This window comes from Opisthocomus hoazin, chromosome 5 (assembly GCF_030867145.1).
Source record: "Opisthocomus hoazin isolate bOpiHoa1 chromosome 5, bOpiHoa1.hap1, whole genome shotgun sequence".
Lineage (NCBI taxonomy): Eukaryota > Metazoa > Chordata > Aves > Opisthocomiformes > Opisthocomidae > Opisthocomus > Opisthocomus hoazin.
In genome coordinates, this window is record NC_134418.1 from 31,173,594 (window position 1) to 31,195,910 (window position 22,317).

General features: G+C 45.1%; 1 protein-coding gene across 10 annotated transcripts in view; it reads left to right on the plus strand.

The window, feature by feature from the left end:
- The window catches only part of ALPK1 (alpha kinase 1), a 52,216-nt gene that overhangs the window by 21,155 nt on the left and 8,744 nt on the right, over window positions 1-22,317 (plus strand). For 6 of the 10 annotated variants that reach the window (XM_075420861.1, XM_075420864.1, XM_009942580.2 and 3 more), the window contains 8 exons: window positions 2,360-2,514; window positions 12,884-13,082; window positions 15,107-15,166; window positions 16,564-16,650; window positions 17,363-17,439; window positions 18,402-18,497; window positions 19,015-19,119; window positions 19,551-21,588. In XM_075420861.1, coding sequence (XP_075276976.1) covers window positions 2,360-2,514; window positions 12,884-13,082; window positions 15,107-15,166; window positions 16,564-16,650; window positions 17,363-17,439; window positions 18,402-18,497; window positions 19,015-19,119; window positions 19,551-21,588 — 2,817 coding nt within the window. Of the gene's footprint in view, window positions 1-2,359; window positions 2,515-4,449; window positions 4,578-11,443; window positions 11,810-12,102; window positions 12,624-12,883; window positions 13,083-15,106; window positions 15,167-16,563; window positions 16,651-17,362; window positions 17,440-18,401; window positions 18,498-19,014; window positions 19,120-19,550; window positions 21,589-22,317 lie in introns of those variants that run through there. The other 4 variants (XM_075420870.1, XM_075420868.1, XM_075420869.1 and 1 more) reach the window with 4 other exon arrangements.

The window sequence follows — 22,317 nt, forward strand, 5'->3', positions numbered from 1 at the left end:
AAAGAATTTGGCCGTGTTCTTTGTTCTTTAGTGCATTGAGAGGAGATGGATTGACGTTTAATGAAGGATGATATAGAGAACAGGAACAAGAGGAGAGTAGTGATACTTTTATGCTTTAGAGAGGATACCAACGTCCGCGTTATCCCACTGATTGTTTTCATAGTTGCAGACACTATTATTTTTTCCTGTTTTAGTGTTATTTAAGTAAGCGTGACTTTGTGTGCAAAAGACAGAAGAAGAAGGTAGAGAAGGAGACAGAAAGGCTGTCTGCTGTCCCGAAGTATCAGTCCTGTGGGATCATATGGGGAAACGTGCTTGCTGTGACTGCCTTCAGGCCCCCTGCATCTTCCTTTGGAAAAGATTTTGGGAAGCTTGGTCTTCGCTCTGCTACACAGGGGATTAAAACCCTCTGTCCCTCGTTTTGTATTGCTTGTGATGAGATGAGTATCCCTGCTCCTGCACTGATTTTGCAGCGGTTGATGCGAGGGTGGGAGCGCAACCTCCTCTCTCCCCCAGCTCTGCCGCTTGGCCACTTTGCTGTGGCGTGGGGGGCTGAGCCTTCCAGACGCCACTTCAGGACAGGAAACGTGGCTGCGTGTGAAGCTGGGGTGCATAATGGGAAGCGTGTCCAGAGCTGCAGCAACAAGTGAGAAAACATGAGTTGGAAAAAGTGGTATCATTTTAAAGGTGACTTTTTGGAAAAAGGACCCTAAATATCTGACTTTCTACTTTTTCCTAGGAATAACATGCTGGTGATGGCACTGTAATATGAGCGTGAAATGGACTTTTTATGTAGCGCGTTTTCTACAGTCATCAGTAAAGGCTTGATTAAAAATTATGTAGTGATACGTTTATTGCATTGCCTTGTTAAAGCAATGATGGTTTCTGAGCAGGGTTTTTTTTCTGGGGATTAATGGCCAGAAGGGGCTAGATCTGCAGCTGATGATCACCATTAACCCCATCTGGTCAATAATCCATGTTAATCCACTTTTATTGGCCAGAGAGTCTGCACGCCTGAGCGGTTAGCACAGCACACTCGAGCTGCAGCTTCACCCCCGTTTCAAGGAAAATTAAAATGTGGGCTGCAGCTGAAAGGAAGGGGCAAATCCAAGCCCAGATCTCTAGCTGCGTGCTCCTACTAGCAGTTGCGTCCTTAGTTGGGTCAGGTTGGAGATCCAGCCGAAGCTGATGGTTATATGGGAGGCGAAGGGCCAGCCAAACTGCTTTTGCACTGCGAGCTCTGGCACGTCACTGGAAGATCAGGGGTCAGCTGTGGGAACTGGGAGTACTTTGCCCTCATCCAAACGAAAAAAGAAAATCTGTCTTTTGACTCCTTTCTGCTTGGCCTTTCCAGTTGGGAGGGAAGCTGTGCTTTGGGTAGGGTTGGAAACGCTTGGGTGAAAGGCATGAGAACTGGGGTTTCCGTGCAGCTCCGTGCTGGCTGTGCCTGGGTCAGAGTATGCCTGGACCAAGGGCACCTTCTCCTCTTAACTTCTTTTTAACTTCTGTTGCAAACTTCAAGAGAAACGCAGAAGCTCAGGCCAGCTCCTCAGCTAGTGTGAATTACTTGGCGAAGGCAGCTCCAAAGAAGATGCGTCAGGGAATCTCATAGCAAGGCTTCAGCTGGTATCTGCCACGCATCCGTGGGCACTGCCATGTCACTGGCAGTTCCCAGGCATGTGGCTTAAACCATTTTGTCTCGCTATAGCAGTGAGCTCTCTTGTGCTGAGGGAAAATGTGTCCTGTAGTCTACGGCTACTGCTTTGAGAGCGGGTTGAGTAGCTCAGGCCAACAATTTTTTTTTTTTTTTCCTGAACTATCAGTCAATTATTCTCAAAAGCATATGCTTGTTATTCATTATATCCCTTTATATCTTTCTCTGATTGCTTCATATGGTCCAGGTATATCTCCCAGTTTGGATGTGGCTTTTCATGCTGGCTCTGCCACTGTCACCAGTAAGCCCTGAGCAAGGGGGACAGGTCTTCTGTGCTGTTGGCGCCATTTGCTCTGCCAGGAGTCCTCTCCTCACCCGGGAGAACGGGTTTCCTCCTGTTTCTTTTGGAGTAGCTCTTCACGCCCAGCCAGCCACTGGCAGATGTGACTTCCTGCTAAAAGCCTTTTTAATGGCTGATGGCTCCCATTTACCTGGAGGCAGAGCAGCCAAGGGTAAGGGATGACAGGTGAGCTCACCTTCCCTCCCGATGAGGCTGGTGGCAAGAGCTAAGAGCTGGTAGCAACTGGGAGAAGATCTGAGAGGGAGGGGGGAGGGGAGGTATGCTTTTTGCAGGGTAGGTGCTCTGTTGTAAGTGTTGTGGCTGAACCTGCTGCAATATCTTTACCTGCTCTTTGACCTTTCCAGCTTTGCTTCCCGAGGACTTAAGGACCCTTCTGGAGGAGGCAAAGGAAATGAAGTGGCCCTTTGTGCCGGAGAAGTGGCAATACAAACAAGACCTTGGCCCAGAAGACAAGACAAACCTGCAAGATATGATCAGCACAAGGCTCCCTGATTTACTGGTATGAAGTTCAACATACCTGTTGCGTAAAACATCCCGCTGAGGCACTTGAGGGTACGCAGAGCCCCAGTAGGTAGTATCACCTGTGGGTTCAGGGGATTCTTTTTCTGCATGGTGCCAGCAGCAGGTGAGGAACAGTTTGGCAAGCAGAGGTGAGTGAATCTGTGTTGGTATGGGGCTGCTCACAAAGGCTGAAGGGCCAAAGTAGAGATGTGACTTTTATTTGTTCCAGTCCTCAGACAAGAGAGGGACCCAGAAGCTACATATAGTTTCTGACTTGTTTCATTAAAGTTGCTGTGAAGCAACATGTGTAATCACGGTTTCCTCCTCCTTGTGAAACAGCTGATCTCCATGTCACCACTGCATCTTCCATGGGAAGCAAAGTCCTGACCTCTGCTGCCACTGCAACCGATCCAAGGTTGTGAGATCAGCGGGAGCTCTGCCTTGGGGTTAGGCTTCTGGTCTGTTGGCTACATAGCTCGCAGCGGATGGGTGTGCAACACCACGCAAGGCTGTTGGTTTGAGGTCTTGCTGGTACCTGCAGTTTTATGTGCTCTGCCAGTGCAGGGAAGATAAAATGGATTTAGGTGATAAAGTGTGTCCAGGTATTTGGCTGCTGCTGTGCAAGGAAAAGAGTGCCTAGATAGTAATGACAAAGACATTGCAGAGCAGAGGGCACTGGCTCTGCCTTGTCTAGAAGTGATCCCAGAGGTGTATATGGATTGTCCACACATTGAGCGGCTTGCAGAACGACAGCCTCGTTCACTGAAACACGCAGCGATGACTTTGACTGCGTTTATGCTGTTTCTGCTCACTTTCATGCTCAGCCCACACTAGTTTGGGCACTTCCTTTGTCCATTTGTCAGGTTTCACAGGTCAGTTCTGTGTCTGTTTCCACTAAGGTAATGTTTACCATTATAATGCCAGTTCCCTGAAGAACTGACATTATAATAAAACTAAAATGCTGAATGTTTACATAAAGTTTTTAAGAAAACATGAATTTGAAAAGAATGCTGTGCCTTGCTTAATTCAGCACTGCTAGGGGGCAGTGAGGATCACTCACTTTGGTAGGGCTTGCACAATTCATCATCTGCTGTTCTTTTTTCAATAAAATTACTTGACAGAATCCCTTTGAGGACCAAAGCTGGCCAAAACCTAGGCAGGAAAGACAAGAATTGAATGTGACTTCTCCTGTAAGTCACAGGAGAAGATAAGTAAAAGATACTTGGCTGTGTAAGGAGTTGCAGGATCCAAATGGTGCTTGGGGATCCCGTCCTGTAAGGTGATGAGTTTGAGCTTAAAGATTAGAAAGTGGCAAGAAACGTGAATTGCTTTTCGCTTTTCTGGTTTTCTTGGACTCATGTCAGACATGACTTGTAGCAAACAGAGGACTCCCGTTTCAATGGTAAATGTAATATCTAGGCTAATGAGTATCCCTTTGGCAGGACATAAAATAAAGATGAGGTTTCTGAGGTTCTGGGGGCTTTTTTTGCTTACTGTGGTGCATGTCTGAAGCCAACACGGTCCCATTCCTGTTGGGAAGGGGCAGTCTGGCCTGGAAATCTGGAGCTCGGGGCAGGGAGGTCTGGCCCTGCTGAAATCCCAGCTACAAAACTGCTGTTAACTCCAAGGTGGCCAGGAGATTTCACCTGCTTCAGAGAGCCCTGCCTAAGCAAGGCCAGCAAGTCTTGTTTGAGAATGATGATTACTTTGAATAGCACTGAGCAGTGAGAAGCTCAGAAAAGCCAACGGCAGGGCTGGGAGGTGTCAGCCCCAGCATCCCGCGTTGCAGGGATCCTGAATTTGCTTGCGGGGGGCGGGGGGCGGCTGTTTCTTGGGTATTTATATTCTTTTTCTCTTTGGTGTGTGTGGCCTTAGACAGAAATTTATGGCAGAGGTTGACCTCCTTTACAATCCCTGCGCAGCTCTCTAACTTTGGAGCGTTTGTCTGCTCTCTCCCAGGATAAACACCTGCAGTAAACTCCCTGAGAGACCTGGCTAGATGGGAGATTAATGTGGCTGTAATAGTGGAGCAGTGTTTGCAGCATTATGCCCTCTCCCCAGGTAGATGGATCTTTTCTGAGATGATACCAATTATTTATTGCTGAAACATCTGTTGATAACTGCAGCTGCCCTTGTTAAACAAAGCATATCATGGGGTCATAGACTATAGGGACCTAAAATCCTACCGCATGCTAGTTTTAGACTATTCACCGACACCCCCTGAAGTCCATTGGTTACCGTTGTCTTCAATGTTTCATCCTGCGGTTGAAAATACTTTGTAAACGTTGTGCTGCCTTTCCCCATGTGCTTTGAAGTATTATTTCATCTTCATCGGTAATTTATATTCCAGTGCCATTGTACCATGGGAAAAAGGGAAAACCTTTTTTGTTTTCCATTTAATTGTAGACAGACTGACATTTTGACCTGTATTATTAGTATTAGTCAGGAAAAGGGATTTTTTCCCCCTTCATCCGTTCCTTGCCCCCCCCTTTTTTTTTTTAAATAAAATTTCAAGGCAGAGCAAAGGCTGCTTCAGTTCTTTGAATAAAAAGCTGGGGGGAAAATGAGGCTGAAGAGAAGTGATTACAGTGTGATGAGGAAAGATAAAAGTCTGAGCAACTTTTTTCTTCTTTTTTTTTTTTTGGCATGAGGGACAGAAGGATAATTTAATTCCCTGGAGGAAAAAAATAAGTCTTTGTCAATTTATTGTTCAGAAAAAGCTTTAAATTTTTTCCTCTCTGTTTATTTTAATTTGCCATGCTTAGAATAAGCTCATAAACCGTAATTCATTACATTTAAAAAGTGCTTTGAGATCCATGAATGAAAGGCACTTCATTACCATAACACACTGGTGGTGTTACGAGCAGGCAGAGCTGGCTACCAGGGCTCACCATGAGGATGTTTTACTCTGCGAGTAGGCTGAAAAGCTCCATGAGACCAGCACAGTGAGTAAGCGGATTAGGCTTTGGCTTCAAGGGTTTGCCTTAGTGTTGCACTTTAAAAAATAGGATACCCATGGCTGGCGGCTGCATGCTACTTTGACACATCAAGAAGGCAAAGCCACCTGCACCTGTGGCCTTTTAAAGTGCTCTTCTTCGCCTTTGCTGTGGGATGTGCATTACTTCTGCACGCTGGCTGAAGCAGTAGGAAGGCATGGCAAAACCAGCTTGAGGGGCAGGGGGTAGCGGCAAGCCAGGCTCTGCTCGGCACTCTCTCGCTGCTGCCTCGGTTCAATGGGAGCCATGCTGCTGCCAGGGCAGGGCTCAGGGCAGATTTTGGCAATGTACGTAAACTTTCCTTTTTATTTCCTCCCCCTCTCTTCGCTATATGAAATTTCTGAACCTCCCTAGGGATTTTAAGAAAACAGATTGACTGTAATCCTCGAGCCAAACTAGCACTTCTGGTTTTACAAAATCTTTGCATCCTATAGAAGGTGGGGTTTTTTTGTTTTGTTTTTTTTTTTTCTTTTTCCTGCTGGGGATTCACGAACCAATACAAAGGCCACCCCAGTTCAATGAGCAAAATATACGGTTTTCCATGTATTCCTAGCAGGTTTTAAGAGAGCCTTCTTGTTGGCTGCATACCAAACCAAGCCCACCCTGCAGCCCCCATCTCAGCCTGAATGCCCCATTTGGTGGGAATCTGCGCTGAGGCTTGAAGGGTGATAACCAACATCTGTACCCAAAGCAAAAGCTGGGAAGCACTGGGATTTTGGTTTTAACAAATCCAAGCAAAATCAGAATTGTAACAGGATCCTTTCTAACAGGTATAAATAATGAGGAATTACTTTTTCTCTCTAAACACCACATGTGCTGTAGGGCTCAGACTGGGGCTGCATATCCAAAAGGAAAGCTGCCAGTGGTTGCCCTTCCTGCAGATCTTCGCTATCCTAAGGGATGGAAATAGTCTTGTTCTCGGTGACCAGCCAATAGAGGGCAACATGCCCATGTACATGTAGGCTTTGATCCCACAAACGCTGTTGTGGGTTTCATATAAGGACAACTCTGTGCGCACAAGTAGTTCTTTTGTGGGATGGTTCATGCCACATTAAAATTTTAATTTTTCTTTCTCAAGATGGGAGCCCGTTTGCAAACCCATTGTAATTATGGGGGGCTTTACTTTGTTTTTATCCTATGTATCAATAGTTCCTACATCCAAGCTCAGGCATTCAGCCACAGACCAGGATCTGCTGGGATAGATACAGTGCAAATACAAAAGGAAAAGCCGCCAAGAGTAGGGCTCCTGCAGGTCCTTCTGCACCCGCTGTAGGGAGCTGTGCAGGCTGACCCCATGCTCCCTGCGGTGGATGGGGGAGTGCAGATCCTGGCCCTGGGGAGTTAATGGGAATATTGAAAAGAGTAGAGAAAATAAGGCCCCACAGCTCTTGCCTGGACCTTGGTTAATTACGTGCTGATGGATTGCCATTAGGAAAACCATTCTGAGGGACGTGCCCTAACTACCCTTAGGGGTGTGTGTGGCACTGAAGAGCTGGGAGCCTTTGAAAAAGAGCTAAGGAGGGGGCTAAGGATTTAGTTTTCTCCTCCTTCTAACTGTTGGTGTGGTAACAGGAGAATTAAAGCCCTAAATGGTAGCCCTGGGATCTTGGTTGTTCAGGCTGACCTTTTGCTACCTGCCTCATAAGAGCTCTTCTTGGGTGATCCTAGCAACATGGAGAGTGATGTAAGGGAGAGCTGTGGGTGTGGGCTGAATTCAGCCCAAGAAGGCATCCGTGGCACCCCAGCCTCCCTTATGCTGTGCAGTCCCTAACGCTTTGTAAATGAGAAGTATCAGAGATCAAGTGCAGGAAGGAGAGCTTCAGCTGTCTGGGGTGACTGCCCTGATGCTGCCAGCATGCAACGCTGCAAAGCACTCAGTCTGCTGCTGCCTGTGTAGGAAAACAGCAGAATTTATGTGGAGAACCAAATAAAAAAATCGGAAGTCTGATCCTTGGTACCTGTAGGGCTGTCAGTTCACTTTGCTCATGGGTAGGATTTCCTCTTCTCAGATGCAGCTTCGTGCAGTATTTCTTCCCTGGAAAAGACTTTAAATGTTGTATTACTGAGAATGCTGTGTTGTGTTTTCCTTCCAGATTAAACTACTTCTCAAATGGACTGATGTTTCGGGGACATGGATTTAGAAAACAGACTCAGATTTTTAGCTGATCATAATGGTCTTGATTCCACCCTCTTGGGGGGGGTTCTGTCACTGGCACTTAGCTGGTTTTAAGTATTAAAATATCCTGTTCAACACAGTACTTTAATGTGCTACAGGGAATCGCCACCATAGTTTATAAATAGTCTAGAGCCTGAGCACAGCAGGACAAACCAGGGCCACAAAATGATTGTTGCACCTATCCTTTGTAATAGTGAAGAACAGGTACTCCTGCAGATGACTGTGGTGCCCCAAACCCCTGCTGCCTTCTCAGATACATGATGTCCCCAGGATCTCCCCCTCAAGGAGCTTCCTCGGCACTTGAAAGGGTTCTGCCTCTGTCCTTGCCCTAAAATGCTGCTGTTCCACAGCCTGAGCTGCCTGCTGCCTTCCTCCCTCCTAAGACTGCTCAAGTTCGTCACGCAGATGGTTGTCCCACTTGCCCCCATGGGTTACTCCTTTGATACCTTTACCCAGTGCTGAGAGCTACACGCCAACAGCAGCTTGATCAGGGATGGTGCCTTCTCCGCTTTGTGTCGACGGGCAGCGCGAGGCCCTCTCTGTCCTGCAAGGGACGGAGCTGGTCCTGCCAGCGGGACTCTCCGGGCACTGCTCTGCTGGAGCTCTGCTTCCTGCAAACAGCACTCGCTCTCAGCTCGAGGGCGGAAGCCGAGAGCAGCACGCGAAACATCCCGACAGCAGTAAAATGAAATCAGTGGCAAGTTAAACGGCAAAAAAGGGGGGCTCTTGAGAAAAGCAGGAGTTATTCTCGCTCTAGTACTTTCTCAGTTGGTGAAGCAAGATGTGGTCGGTTGTAAAAAATTGACCCGTTCTGTGGTGTTTTGAGCTGCTAATAATGGACCTAATTCTGCTCCCATTGAATAAACACCCAGCTCTCCATTGCCTTCAGGATGAATAACTTGAGCTAATTAACAGCTTCAGAAGCTTAAGCCATTAAATGGAGTTCTCTGCTGCTCTGATCAGAGAGGAAGGTGTCCAGGAGCTTCTTATTCCTCAGTCTGCAGCTATTTACTATGTCACTTGACTGTCCCGTGGTTCGAGCGTATCCGTCTGCACCTCGTGGACATGTTTTCTTCTGCCCATCACGGAGGTGGTAGGAGGCTTAATTCCTTGTTATTTGTCGAGTGGGCTCTGATTGCCAGCTGAAAGGCAGAGACTGATAGAGAAGTCCCGTGCGGTGACAGCAGCTTTGGTCTCTTGGAAAGACAGGCTTTGCTAACAGCGCGTGGGGTAAAAGGGTGAAAGACTTCAGCCAAATCCATTGGTGTTGTGACTCTGTGTTTAATCTGACAGGGGACGAACGTAGGGGGAAAGAAAACCGGGCAATTTGTTCGGGTTCAGTGAAGTGCTAACTAGGAACAGCTCTTGGGAGAGAACTGAAGCACCTGGAAGTACGTGCCACTGAAACTCCTGCCATGTGCACAGAATTAGAAATTCTTTGTTGACTGCTCTTGGTTTTTGTTGGTTTTTTTTCTTAAGATTTTTAACCTCAGCTGCAGTTACAAATGAAAGAAAGACTGAAACAGTCTGAGACAAATGGATGTAAGCAAACACAGAAATCCAGAGCATGCACAAAACTGTGGGGACACTCTGAAAGTGAAATGATTCCTGCCCCTGCTTTCTAACCTCGCTGCTTGCAGAGATGTTTTTCCAAAGGGGACCCTCCCGAGCCCGCAGGCTTGGGTGGGGGGGTTGCCTCCGGGATCTTTGCTTTATAAAGAGGGCAGAGAGAGTGGATTAAATCAATATTTCATTTATTTGGGCTTGTAATTCCTCTAACATCAGCTGCCACATAAAGATTTTCCCCTATTTTCTTCCCCTCCTCCTCATCCTCATTTACTATGCACCAATAATTTCCCTTTGACGCTTTCCTGTGAGTCCTAGTGCCAGATGGCCCCGGTTCTGAGCTTCTCCCCTCTCTTGGGAGCGGCCCCCATTGTCAATGCAAAGGAGGCGTCGTGGCTTTGAACCCGAAGCTGGGACCCAAACTTCAGCCCCAGCATGAGGAGGAGCTAACCCACTAATGCAGGAAACCATGCAAACAGCACACCCTCCCACTCATCGCCATTAAGGGAAAAAACCCTTCACTAAAGACTGTTTTGCATTTTCCCCAATGGTCCATGTATAGAAATCTGGTGCAAATTTAATTCTCTCACCACCTGATTCCACTTCCCAGCCGCGAGTTTCCCTTTGTGTCATAAACTCAATTAGACATATGCATTTCACATCATGGACACAGATGTGAAAACAAAGTGCGCACGTACCTCGCTCTTTCTCACTTTCTCTCTCTCTCTCTCTCTCTGTGTCAATGCGCCTACATCGGCTTTAAAATGATAAAGAAAGTGAGTAAATCTGTTTAGGGCGCTAGCCCGCTACGCAGAACAAAGTGTCCAGCTGCGGCCAGCGGCGCTGGGTGTCTGATTGTGTTGGGGTGGGCTGCGACATCGTGGAAGTCAATAGGGTTTCCCCGGGTCTGGGCTGGGTGATGGGGAGCCGCTCCCCTGTCCCATTCTGGTGTGGCGTGGGGAGGGTCTTTGTGCACTGTTCGGGTGCGTGCCCAGCACGCTGGTGCAGTGGCTGTAGGTGCTGAGGAATTTTCCAGCCACACGAGTTGGCAGGGAATGAAAGGAGCGGGTATTAATTTCTCCATGTACTGCTCGGAACAGGGGGGACGTAATTGCAAAGATTGACATCGAACTGTGTTACCGTGTGCCACACAGCATGCAGCCCTGCCTTTTAAAAAAAAATAGCCAAGTTTCTCTCCCTGGCTTGACTTTTCTACATTTTGTGTCCATTTGGGTTTGGAGAGGGACACGAGAGGTTTCGGCATTGAGCGGAGAGTTAAATTATGCAGCTGCAAGACTGCCAAGCCCTTCAGAATAGGATGCTTCGTTTAGATTTTCCACAATGCTATTGAAGTACTTATTTTCCTCCTGAAGAGACACAAACAGATGCAAACTTCTGTAAACACTTTAGAAATGAATTCAGTGAGTTTGGCCTCTCAGCAGTGCTCAATAGCTGACAGAAAAATGTCTAATTAGTGCAAGTGGAAATAATAGGGCCACTTGGATTCCTTCCATCCTCCTCCAAGTCTACTTTTCCTAGGAACTCAAAGGCGCTTTTGTTTGGTAGGTCACCCTCTCTCAGGCTTTTGTGCTCTGATCTATTAAAGGAAGAAGAGGAGGAAAAAAAATAGATTAGGCGATGCTCTGTGCTTAAATATATGGCCTGTTGATGAGCATTTCGAATGGCTGGTTTGCAGTGTCAGTTTACAGGTGCTTGGAGAGGGGAATTCCTCCATTGTTGGCCAGCACAAGCAGAGTTGTGCGTGCTGGGCTCCAGGAATCCTTTTCAAGTGCCATCCTCTTAGAAAATCCAGCTCAGGCTCAAGGAAAAAAAAAAGGAAATTTGAACAAATCTTCCTCGCTGAAGTGCAAACAAGCTAGCAAATGCTTGCAACAGATTGATGCTGCAAGCCGGCCTTCATGCCGTATACCATAGGCTCTTCTCCAAATGGTTTGACGCGGGCTTTCTCCTGCACGCCTCAGACAGTGGTTATGCTGCTCAAAATCAAGAATGAGTCCTGATGTCGGATTGTGGGGCTCTGAGCTAAAAGCAAAGAGAATAGAAATGAGGGTGGGGAGGAGTCCAAGAAGACTGAGTCTAAAGCAATTCGTGGACATTGCTGTCTCTCTGGCTCTGCCTGTGCGTTTACATGAGGAAGGCAAGGGAAGGAGACTGGTGCTAAGGCAAAAATGGGAGATAGCTACCAAACTTGATGTTTTAGTGGGGATTTGGACAAAGTTTTCTTGGCAGTCTTTCGTCCTTTGATAGTGCTGTGGGGTCTGATCCTCCCTCCCCTGTGTTGCTTTTGCTTCTTCATGAATGGAGTTACTCGCTGAAGTGAATGAGATGAGAAATGCGTCCTTTTTCTGAGGAGGCTTTGTATGGTTTAAAGTGTTTTCTGTTTTTTCTTTCCTCTTGTGATTGACCACACTGCAAGGCAGTACTCGACTGTTGCTAGCTCCCAGGTGTTCAAGCCAGGCTGGGCAGCAGGAAGCCGGGCTCTCCATAGGCAGTGTGAGGCTGCTGAACGGCTGGTGGCCATGAAGACCAGACAGGTCAGCTGCAGAGATGGGTCTTTCCTTACAGCTGACGCCTATATTTCGGGCAGGCATTCCAGTGGAACAATGACTGGGTGCCATCTTCCCCATCCGGCATGACAAACCTGTAAAAAGAGAATCGCTTGGATGTCAACTTGTGGAGCACCTCCTTGCTCCACCGGGTAGGAGTGCCAACCCCTGCCCACCACGGGAAGGGATCGGTTTTTGGTAGATGCTCCAGGTCCATGTGGACTTCTGCAACCATGATGAGGCTGTGTGCCTCCTCATGGCTGTTTTTGTGGGCCTCCTGTCCTCTTAACAGCATGCTGTGTCAGGAGCTTCAACTGATTCATGGTGTCAGTGGCTCAGCCGCTGTGAGAATCCCAGAGAGTTCATACACACTTAGTAGTCATTAAAGATGACCTTCAGGGGAAAAACATTGAACTCCTGGCCTGTTTGCTTCTTTGTGATGCACAAGGAGTGGATGGTTTGAGCTCCATCTGCGGCTATGGCTATAGTGACCATTTCCAGTCTTTCCAGACTCATGTCCCCCTTTTAAACTTGTTATTACTGCTAGTGAACCATTGGGCATGATTTAAATTTGCTAACAGACCACCAAATTATGCGGTTCCAAATACTAAACAATTAGAAAGACGAAAAAAAACTATCAGGAATGATATCTACGGCTCAAACAAAAAAAAAACCTTCCTATCGTAAAAATGAAAATATGATCAGGAATATTCATAATTACAGGTCATAATAAATCCTGTCTGATCACTTCTGCAAAGACTTTCTCCATTATATAAATGCCTAGGAACACAGAAGTCATAAGGTGAGTATAAATTCCGAGACAGCCTTTTAATTGCTAGTGAATATTTGCTTCTCATAATGTTCAGTACTTCACTTGCTGTAAAACTGTGTAGCCACCTTACAGCAAATAACTAAGGATATCCCATCTGTTCCAAAAAAGTACGTAGGCAGCACTGTTAGGCAGAGGGTTACTAAAGCTGAATATATTTTGTAGACAGTTCACGGAGCCTTTGCGAGGTGAATTTCTCCAAGGCTGCCCCATGGTGCTGGTGTTCTTTTCAGGTTTATTTGAAGGCCTCCATCATGGTCAAGGACTGCGTAACGGCAGCTGCGGTTGTGTTCCTGATTGACCGGTTCCTGTATTGGATTGATGCCTCCAGCAAACTTCTTCAGATTGCCAAGGGTCTGCACAGGCTGCAGCCCACCACGCCGATCGGTCCTCAGGTGCTCATCCGCCAGGCTCGCCTCTCCGTCAACACAGGTGCCACTCCCTTTTCTCAGCTCAAGCCCAAGGAACTACTTGACTTTGAAGAAGATACTTTGTCCCTTGCTGAGGATGACATGCTTACGGCCCCGGTGCCATCTTTTCAAACGCACAGCCCACTCCCAGCCCCCTTGAGCCCTCCCAGTTCCACTCACTAGCACAAAGGGGCTGGTATAAAGGGTTTCAGAGCCAAAAGCAGGAGAGAAAATTGTGAAAGGGTGTGGAAAATACTAATTGGAGCTTTTGTTCCTTAACAAATCTTCCCTGCTGGTTTCAAACAGGGATATCTGAATTGCTATACTTCTGACCAAGGGCCTTTAAAAAGTAAATTAGAATCCCGGCATTTTCTCTGCACTGTCCCAGCTGCTTTTTTTTTCTCCAGTGGGACCACTTGACTATGCAAACAATGCAGCTTACAACCCCTCAAGGATAAATTGATTTAAAAAAAAATGAAAATTCCATCATTCCTATAACGTGGGCAACACCTGAAGGATTTTTAATGTATTTTCCCACTGTCCCACTGGGGAGAAGAAAACAAAGCCAGACAAACCTGCTATGAAAAGACCAACTGAGGAATATTTTATGTGCAGAAAAGAGAACTATAAGTTCCCTGCATAGCCATTTTTATTTGTGGTGGTGTACTTCTCATGCTCCCATTGCCATAATGTCGGGGTACTGGCACGCTCCAGTTGATGGGCTAGTTCAGCCAACACTTACACTACTTCACTGGCTGGAGCGGCCTTCTTGAATTCAGCCAGACAATTGAGACAAAAAGCAAGGTTCAACATGAATAGAGCTAATCAAATTAGACCTCGAGGCATCTCCTGCAGCCCATCAAGCCTGACACGGATGACTCCGGCCATGCGACAAAACCTCTGAGCCATTATGACAGGGGGCTGAAAGGCAGAACCCCCACCTTGTGTTGCATGCTGCACCCTTTCTATATATTTTTTGGCTATATATTCTGCTTAACGTGGCTCTTAAAAGCTAGGTAGAAAGTGACAGGGAGGCAGCATAGCCTGCGGCTGCGCTTGCTGAGGTGGGACGTCAAGTCAGCTGGCTTTGAGGTGCATCTGCAGAGCTTCCCCTCCTGGTGAACTCCCCAGTCAGATAAAAATGGTTTTCCGAAACCCATGTTTCCTTGGGAGAGAAACAGGCAGCTCTGTTGCTGACGGAAGCAGGATAGACTATCTTCTTCGACAGGAGAAACAAGAGCAGGGAATCCCAACCGGTGGGGTGGCCAGTGGGGTGGCCAGCAGCTCCGTGCCTGCCCCAGTCTTGTTGCCACCTCCCGTGCTCTGAATCCTGCAGCAGCCCGAGGCATGGGGCGGAGCAGAGAGAGAAAGAAGTGCCTGGAGCCACCTGCCCACACCTCGAGGCTTGGGTTTACTCTGGAACCAATCTGCAGCCTCAACCTCCCCCATAAAGGAGAGGTATCTGTTGTTTTTTCCTTGCGGTTGGTTTGCTGAAGCCACACTGTGGAACGTAGATGGCATGCATGGAAGTTTGACAGAAATACCAGAGCTCAACTCAGGGAAGCCTTTCGCACATTTTAAGATTAAGCACTCTTCCAGCAATGTATAGTGTGTTAAGTAACGTAAAACATATATTCGTCATTTTATCTTACTGTGCAACAACGTATTATAGAATGTAGTGCATGTACATTTATGACTATTGACAGCAACAAACCTATGTGCAGGTGATATCGGGATCTATCAGGTTAAATCTCAATGAGATTTTCTGAAGCAAGTGTCTCACTAGAAACACTTGCCTCATCAATGTTTTTTGCAATATTTGTTGCATATGTGAAATACCCTGTGTCAAAGAGATTCCCGAGCATGAGGTAGCATCTGCAGCGCATACTTCATTGGAAAGTTTAGTCTAAGTGTGGACACAATGACAGTGCTGGGAAGAAGAGTACAATTTGCAAGGGCTTTCACTGGTGAATATTTTTGTTGACTTTCTGCCACATGATACATTTTTATATTAATTTTCTGTCTTTTTTTAAAATTTTTAATCAGGTAAACTTTTAAAAGCAGAATATATCCTAAGCAACCTTATTAATGACAATGGAGCAACAGGTACGTATATATTTCTTTTCCAATTTCGTAGTTGCTATTTCGGTGGGATTTTTTGATACTAATTTTAATAGTCAGACAAACTTCAAATACAGCCAGTCTGACCTCAGTAATGACTCCTTACATCATGTTTCTCTTTTCTTCGCCATTCTTTGCTAAAATGTGGAAACTGCAACTTTGTTTTGAAATTTCCGTAATTCATCCTTCAATATCTTCACTTAGGTGGGAGAATATTCTGGATTGGCAGCCTTCCCATGAATTTCTCTGCCCAGAGAATTTGAAGAGGTGGACCAATTTCAAGCAATGGGCTGATCTAGAAAACTAAGACAACTCCCTCCTCCCAAAACAACCAAGATTGTTAGGCTAATACTTATCCTCCAACTTCACGCTGATCCTATGAACTACTTTATTCTAGAGCTGTAGCACACAGCAGTGCAATTATTTAGTATCTTTTGGGGTTAAGAAAAAAAGAGAGTGAATCCTGGTTCCTACAGCACTGTTTTCTATTGCTGGATAGATGTGCAAAACTATAAAATGGAACCCTTCCTTAATGCATGATAATGTTTGTAGAAATTACTTTTTTTTTCCCCCTTTCTGTTAAACGACTATACTGCTGGTTGTGTGGCTAAGATTCTTGTATAAGAAGGGACTGCATGGGAAAGGGCTTTAAACAAAACATCGACTATCACTACTGAAGTAGAACTGGCTACGCAAAACACTACATTTCATCTCTCTTGCGATTGTGCTTTTCTTTTAAGATTATTTTCGTAATACTCAGTGATAATACTTGCTTGTTTAGCATCAAAGGCATGTTGTTGAACAGATAGTTCATGCTGAGAGTTGCAGTGAAGTGTTCACAAAACTTGGGAAACCTTAGTGATTTTATTTCGTATTCTATTCTGAAATCAAATGTAGATTTGATAACGAAAGACTTTATGTAATAATCATACCTTGTTAACATGAAAACTTTTGTTTTAATCCTCATGAGATACTGAAAAAAAAGATGTTTTCCCAATGGGTAGAAGTACGTTGCTCGGCTGTATATACTGGTGACAACAAAGATATCCCATGTTAATCCTTTTGATTGGTTTTTAGTGAAACTCTGTGCAATGTTTATATACAAGGACTTTTTGTTACTTCACAGAAGAGAGGTACCTTTCACTTTTCAGATTGTTTCTAGGCTCTATATAGCTGTCACTCAAGCTACATGCCCACATGTCTACTTACATTCCTTAATGCACTGTCACTTTGTCAACTATCTGACTGTAAGTCCTGATTCAAACCATCTGAATTCAAAGGGGAGAATCGTGGCAATTTACTGGATTTTAGGTTACCCTCAGAGTCTTAAAATGACAGCAGCATTTTTCATTCTCTACTGACTTTTTTCACTCTTTCTGCAGGTACCTGGCGATACACTAACAAAAGCGATAGGATTCTCGTTCAGTCAGTCTGCTTGCAGATCAGAGGGCAGATTCTGCAAAAGCTTGGTAAGGCTTTGTTGTGTAAATGTCAGCTCAAGGTTTTCCCTACTTTTTTTTTCTTTGCAGTCAAGCTTTAAAATGGTACCTTTGGCATATGTCAGAGTTTTAGCTTGTGTAGAACACCTGCTTAATGCCCATAACACAGCCACAAAAGATGAGTTTTACACCCGTCTGTTTGCAGCTAGGACCTAGAGCCACGTGCCAAGTAAATGCATTTTAGAAATTATTGTTTTATTACTAATCTTACCAGAAGTCGCGGAGCATTCTCAAATGTTGTTCTCTTTTTCCCTGTGCTACTCCATGTTTGCTAATGCTTCTCCCAAATTCGTTGTTCCCAAAGGCATGCAGTTTTTTATCATGGGTGCATCACAGCAATTTCCTCTTTCAAGACAAGAAAATCCCTAGTTTTCAGCATGGTGGGCTTCTATATTCAGGGCTTGTTACTGGAGGCCAACAGCATTAATTTTATGCTTTTGATGTGACATTTCATCTTCCATGACTGTTGAGTGGAAGTCTTTTATGACCATAAAATGTGTGTTTATGCCTATCCAAAAGCTAAAGGAAACTAATAAATGTTCCATGTCACCAAAGCAAAAAATGCTATGGCGTGGTTTTATACTGTTTTGAGGGCTTCTGAGTCACAGAGGTGTAAAATAAACCATTGAAAGCCATCCGTAGCAGTAATCTGCTTAGTGACTATTTTTCTGATTTATTTCAGGGATGTGGTATGAGGCGGCAGAGTTGATTTGGGCATCAGTTGTGGGATATTTCAACCTTCCTCAACCGGATAAAAAGGTAGTATTTCCTTTTCACTCTGGATATTGTTGCTAATCTAATAATCATTCCAGATTAGCTTTTGTTTACTTCAGAGAGGTCTTTTAGCAATAATGTTTCAATTACGCATCTCAGACAAGGTTAACGTGCAGGACAACTACTCTAGCCAAAGTCTGTATTGCACATTGTTTCCACATGCATACACAGACTTACAGACACCTTTTTTCCTGCAGGGAAATGGAAGTAATAGTTTTCATTAAGCAGAATCATCTGAAGCGAACCATCACCTAGGATGTCACAGGTGCCTCTGACAAGAACAGACTAATCCCAGAATGAGCCACAGCTTTTATTTATTTATTAGGACTAAGGCTAATTTTTTTTCTCTAGTAACCAAGCCTGTCTATTTGCTGAGCTGCACTGCACTATCTGTTGTGGGTGATGGATGTTCCCTGGCACCGCAGTATCTGAACACCTTGCAACAGCTACTGTGTCTGTCTTTAATGCCTTTGTGAGGCTTGACTGCACTAATCTTCCCACTGTAGATGAAGCAACAGTCACACCATGTGTCCGTAGCTAAACAGGAATGTAAACCTAAGTCTTGCGAGTCCTAGGGTGATGCTTTAAGCAGTTTTGTAATTGTACCCCAGGATAAGATATACCACAAAACCAGACCTCATCACCTCTCCTTTGCCATATCTTAAAGCTTGACCTCAAGCTCAGAACATTTCTACAGGAGCAAAGATGTGCAGTATACTTATACATATCCACCAGGCTGCACCTTACGCAAGTTGAAATTAATAAAACCCTACCAAGATGACATCTCTCTAATTTCTTAGCAGTGCATCTCTGTGGATCTTGTTGGTTTATTTTGTTTTGGGTTTTTTTTTCCTGGTATGTTCTACACAGAGCCTACTTTAATGTGAGCAGTAAAATTCAAAATACAAGGGGAAAAGCACTATGATAATTTTCCATTTTTCTCTCAGGGAATTGCTACTTCCTTGGGTATTATGGCAGACATCTTTGCTTCCATGAATGAAAAGGATTATATACGTTTTAAAAGCAATGCTGAAATTAACCTGGTAAGCCTTGGTTTGGTATTTGTGTGTGTAGATTCTTCAGATGGACTGTATGTTGTTGTCCCAAATTCACCCACACTTTGTTCTTCCTCCAGTTCCTCTCCTATACTGAGAGGGCTGAAGAAATTTCCATTGTTCCTGGTAAAAAAGTTAATTAGCACCTAGATGGAAGAATGCTTTGCCTCAGGGAAAAGAAAACAGTAAGAGTATTTACAGGGTGTATATGTCTGTGACTATGTGATATATATAGAATTTTTATAGGGTCAAAAAGTGACACATTGATGGTAAACTGGAGCAAAAAGGCTCCTGCAGAAACAGAGTTGGCTGTTGTTGTTTAAGATATGTCTCAAGTCTCTATCAAGACTCAAGGTCTCAGAGAGCTCAGGGAACCCAGAACAGACAAGAAACAAATCCCAAACTGCCTTGCTTCAGTCTAACAGGGTTGCTTACCAGGTAGACCTGTCTCTTTGAACAGGGTTTTGAGATGGGGTTTTCCCTTTTGCTTTTTTAATTTCACTAGAGCCTTCTCCGAGAGTTCAATCATCGCTTATTAGCAGCTGCTGAGGCCTGCAAACTAGCAGCAGTCTACAGCCAGTACACCCCGCTGTTTGTCCTCACAGCTGTGGTAAGTATTAGTCTTCATTCTGAAAGTGTTATTTGTATGAGAGAAGACTCCAGGCTGTTAAATTTGGCTCTAATCCGGCTTTCAAACATTGCATCATACAGGGTGTTATGTCTGCGTTGTGGGTATGATGCTGTATGTTGCTCTGAACTCCAATCAGAAGCCAAGCAGTTGGGCAGAAAGCAGTATCTGTCCGCAGACTGAGGATGAGCTTTCAAGCCCATCTGGGAATGCTGCTTCTCCTATAACTACAGCCATATTTCAAAGGAAAAAGACCAAGATTATTTCCTCCAGGAAACACAGCAGCAGGCAGTTAGAGCCGATGTTTGCTTCAGGTTGTATAAGGGAAAGAAAACTATTTTTTCCTCCCTTTATTTATCTCTGACAGAGGTCTAGGTTTTTAAATATTTCATTTCTCTTTCATCCCCTCCCAGAACATCCGTGGGGTGTGTTTGCTGTCCTATAGTCACTCCAAGGACTGTCCACCAGAAAAGAGGAAGTTCTACTTGTCCGAAGCCAAAGAATCCTTTGAGATCGGCCTCCTCAGCAAGAACGGTAACAGTCCCATCACCAGCAAGCAGGAGCTCCATAGTTTTATTAAAGCTGCTTTCTGCCTCACAACTGTGCATTGGTGGCTCTATGGGGACAGTGAGAAACTCCATGAGGTTAGTCAACTATGTAGAGAAGCCATGGGAAAACTGCATTTATATAGCACTTCATTTACAGAAGAGGAAGAGAAAGGAATGCTTGCCAAAGAGATCATGTCTCTGATCACATCTGTGAAGAAGCACCTGCAAGTGGAAAGCTTCCCTAATTCCGATGCCAGGTCTTACGTTCCAGACAGTTATAAAGGCACAGTGGAAAAATCTATCCTGCAAGGGGAAGCCAACTTTGAGAAAATCCTTGCCATGCATTCTCAGCATCATCTGTCAGTGTGTGAAGTGTTTGAAAATACTTGCAGGCTTCATAAAACCACACCAAGAGAAACCAAAGTGGGAGCTTGTATCACAGCCTTAAGAACAGAAACCAGAAACATAGACACTGTGTGTACTACTGAAGAAGCTGTGTACCAGAAGAAAGGCACTGCGAAAATGCTGAATTCACCAACAGCAGGAAGTAGCTCAGAGAGTCTCAGTGGCCAGAGAAAGAAATATATTGGTTCTGATGTGATGAAAATTTCCTTCGATGAAGAGATTGAGCCAATAGAAATAGAAATAAATGATGAAAACAGTGTTTTCAGCAGATGGCAGAACAGGAGTCAAACCACTACTTCAGAGAGCTCTTGGTGCAAGCTGTCAAAATCAAGTTGCTCTTCCAGCTGGGAGGAACTAAACGGTAGTAGCAGCAAAGAGTCTCCCAGGGAAGGGCAACAGGAGGAAATGGGCTCAGTGGAGGAGCAATGTTGCACAACAGAATCCGATGAAAATGGTCAGGCTGCATACTTGCGTTCGTTGCCTTCCAGAGCCTGGCATCCTTCTCCTCAAGAGCCTCTACATAGCTCTTGGAGATCTCCTCAGCCTTCCTTAGAGACAGATAGACCTCTAGCTGGGAGGTTGGCAGAGAAGGCATCTCTTCACGGAGAAGAGCTGCGGGATGGAAGACAATGTGTAAAGAGCTCTTCAGAAAAGAAAGCAGGGGAGGTGAACAACGTGGTTCCTTTGCTCTCCACCCCTTACTCTCTTCCTACCAGGCTGGAGGATGAGGAGAAGTCTTCCTCGTGGGTGGAGCTGGGCTGCAGGACCAAGGACAGCAGCAGGGAAGGCAGTAGTGGCCCAGCATCCCAGCCCCAGAGCCGCTTTGTGTGGGTCCACCCAGAAGGAGAAACTGAAGACAGCACTGAGGATCCCTCTTTTGTGGCCTGTCCCCCCATAAATGGGGGTGCTTCTGTACTACCAACAAGCATTGAGCCGAAAATGGCCAGCGACTCGTCTGTGCGTGACTGGCTGAGTAAATCTGCTGTGATAGGAAACGAATCTCTCAAAGTGCCTGAAGTTGACATCCAAGCAGAAACAATAGATGACGCTGAATTTGATTTCATCAGTACTGGAGACTTCGTAAACAGTTACCCTACAGCATCTGTTCCAAAGCATCAACCAACTCGCAGTGCACCAACAGCTTTGCCCTCGAGGGCAAAGATATCCGTAAACGAGCACTTTGAATGTGCCACTACTGAAGAAGATGAAGAAAAGTCTCAGGACATGATGAGCAGCAAGAGACAATCCAGTTCATCTCTGAGTTTGTGGTGCAAATCAGCACAGATGCCCAAGAGTTCCCCTGAAAGTCCATTTCTGAACACAAGGAGAAATGGTTTTGTCTTCATGCCTGGGAGAACGAAGGAAGAAATCCTTGATGCTCGATTCCTGAGTGATGATGATTACATGAAGCTTCTGGCAGGGGTAGAACATAATTGGCTTGTCCAGAGATTGATGCCTACTGGAATTTTTAATTCTAAACAGCTCCATAAAGCATACTGTAAGTTTCCATGTAGCAATGTGAATTTTCATGCAGCAACAGGTACTCCCACAGGGAACAGTCTTGACTCAGGCTTTTTAACATGATGTTTTAGTCATCATTTATTAGGATTTAATTTTTTGTGATTATATGAGTTTATGTGTATGAATTTTAGCAACAGAAGAACACTTCCTTGAACTATTTTCTCCTGTTCCTGCATACCCATTTGCACATCAGTCACAGCTTCATGGAAATGGGCTCCATCTTCATGCCCACTCAGTCCCTCCTGCTGCAGTCTCTTCATGCAAGAGGTGACAGGCTGCTTGAACTCCCTGTGCCAGTTCATCAAGCCCTTTCTACCCCATTACTTGAGTCTCTGGCTTTGTCGCCCATTTAGATTCCACATTTCATCCCTGCGAACTGTGTATTTAAGATAATGATTATTAGGTTAATCATAAATAACAGCCATACCTTAGTATGCAGACACCTGATCAAGATACTAAGAAATACAGAAGCTAGGAACAACACCACTATAGGCTGCCTCACTAAGCTTATTAAGTAAAACCCATTTAGGGTTCATCCCATCCTGCATGTCTCAAGCCTGTTTAGCAAGTTTTTGTCCTTAATGTAAAATATCCAACTCTGCACCTAGATACTTCTTAGCACATGTTTTATAGCCCCGTACTTTGCTTGCAGAGGAGCCTGGATATCTTCTCTCCTGGCTGCTGGTTATTTCATCCCTCAGCATAG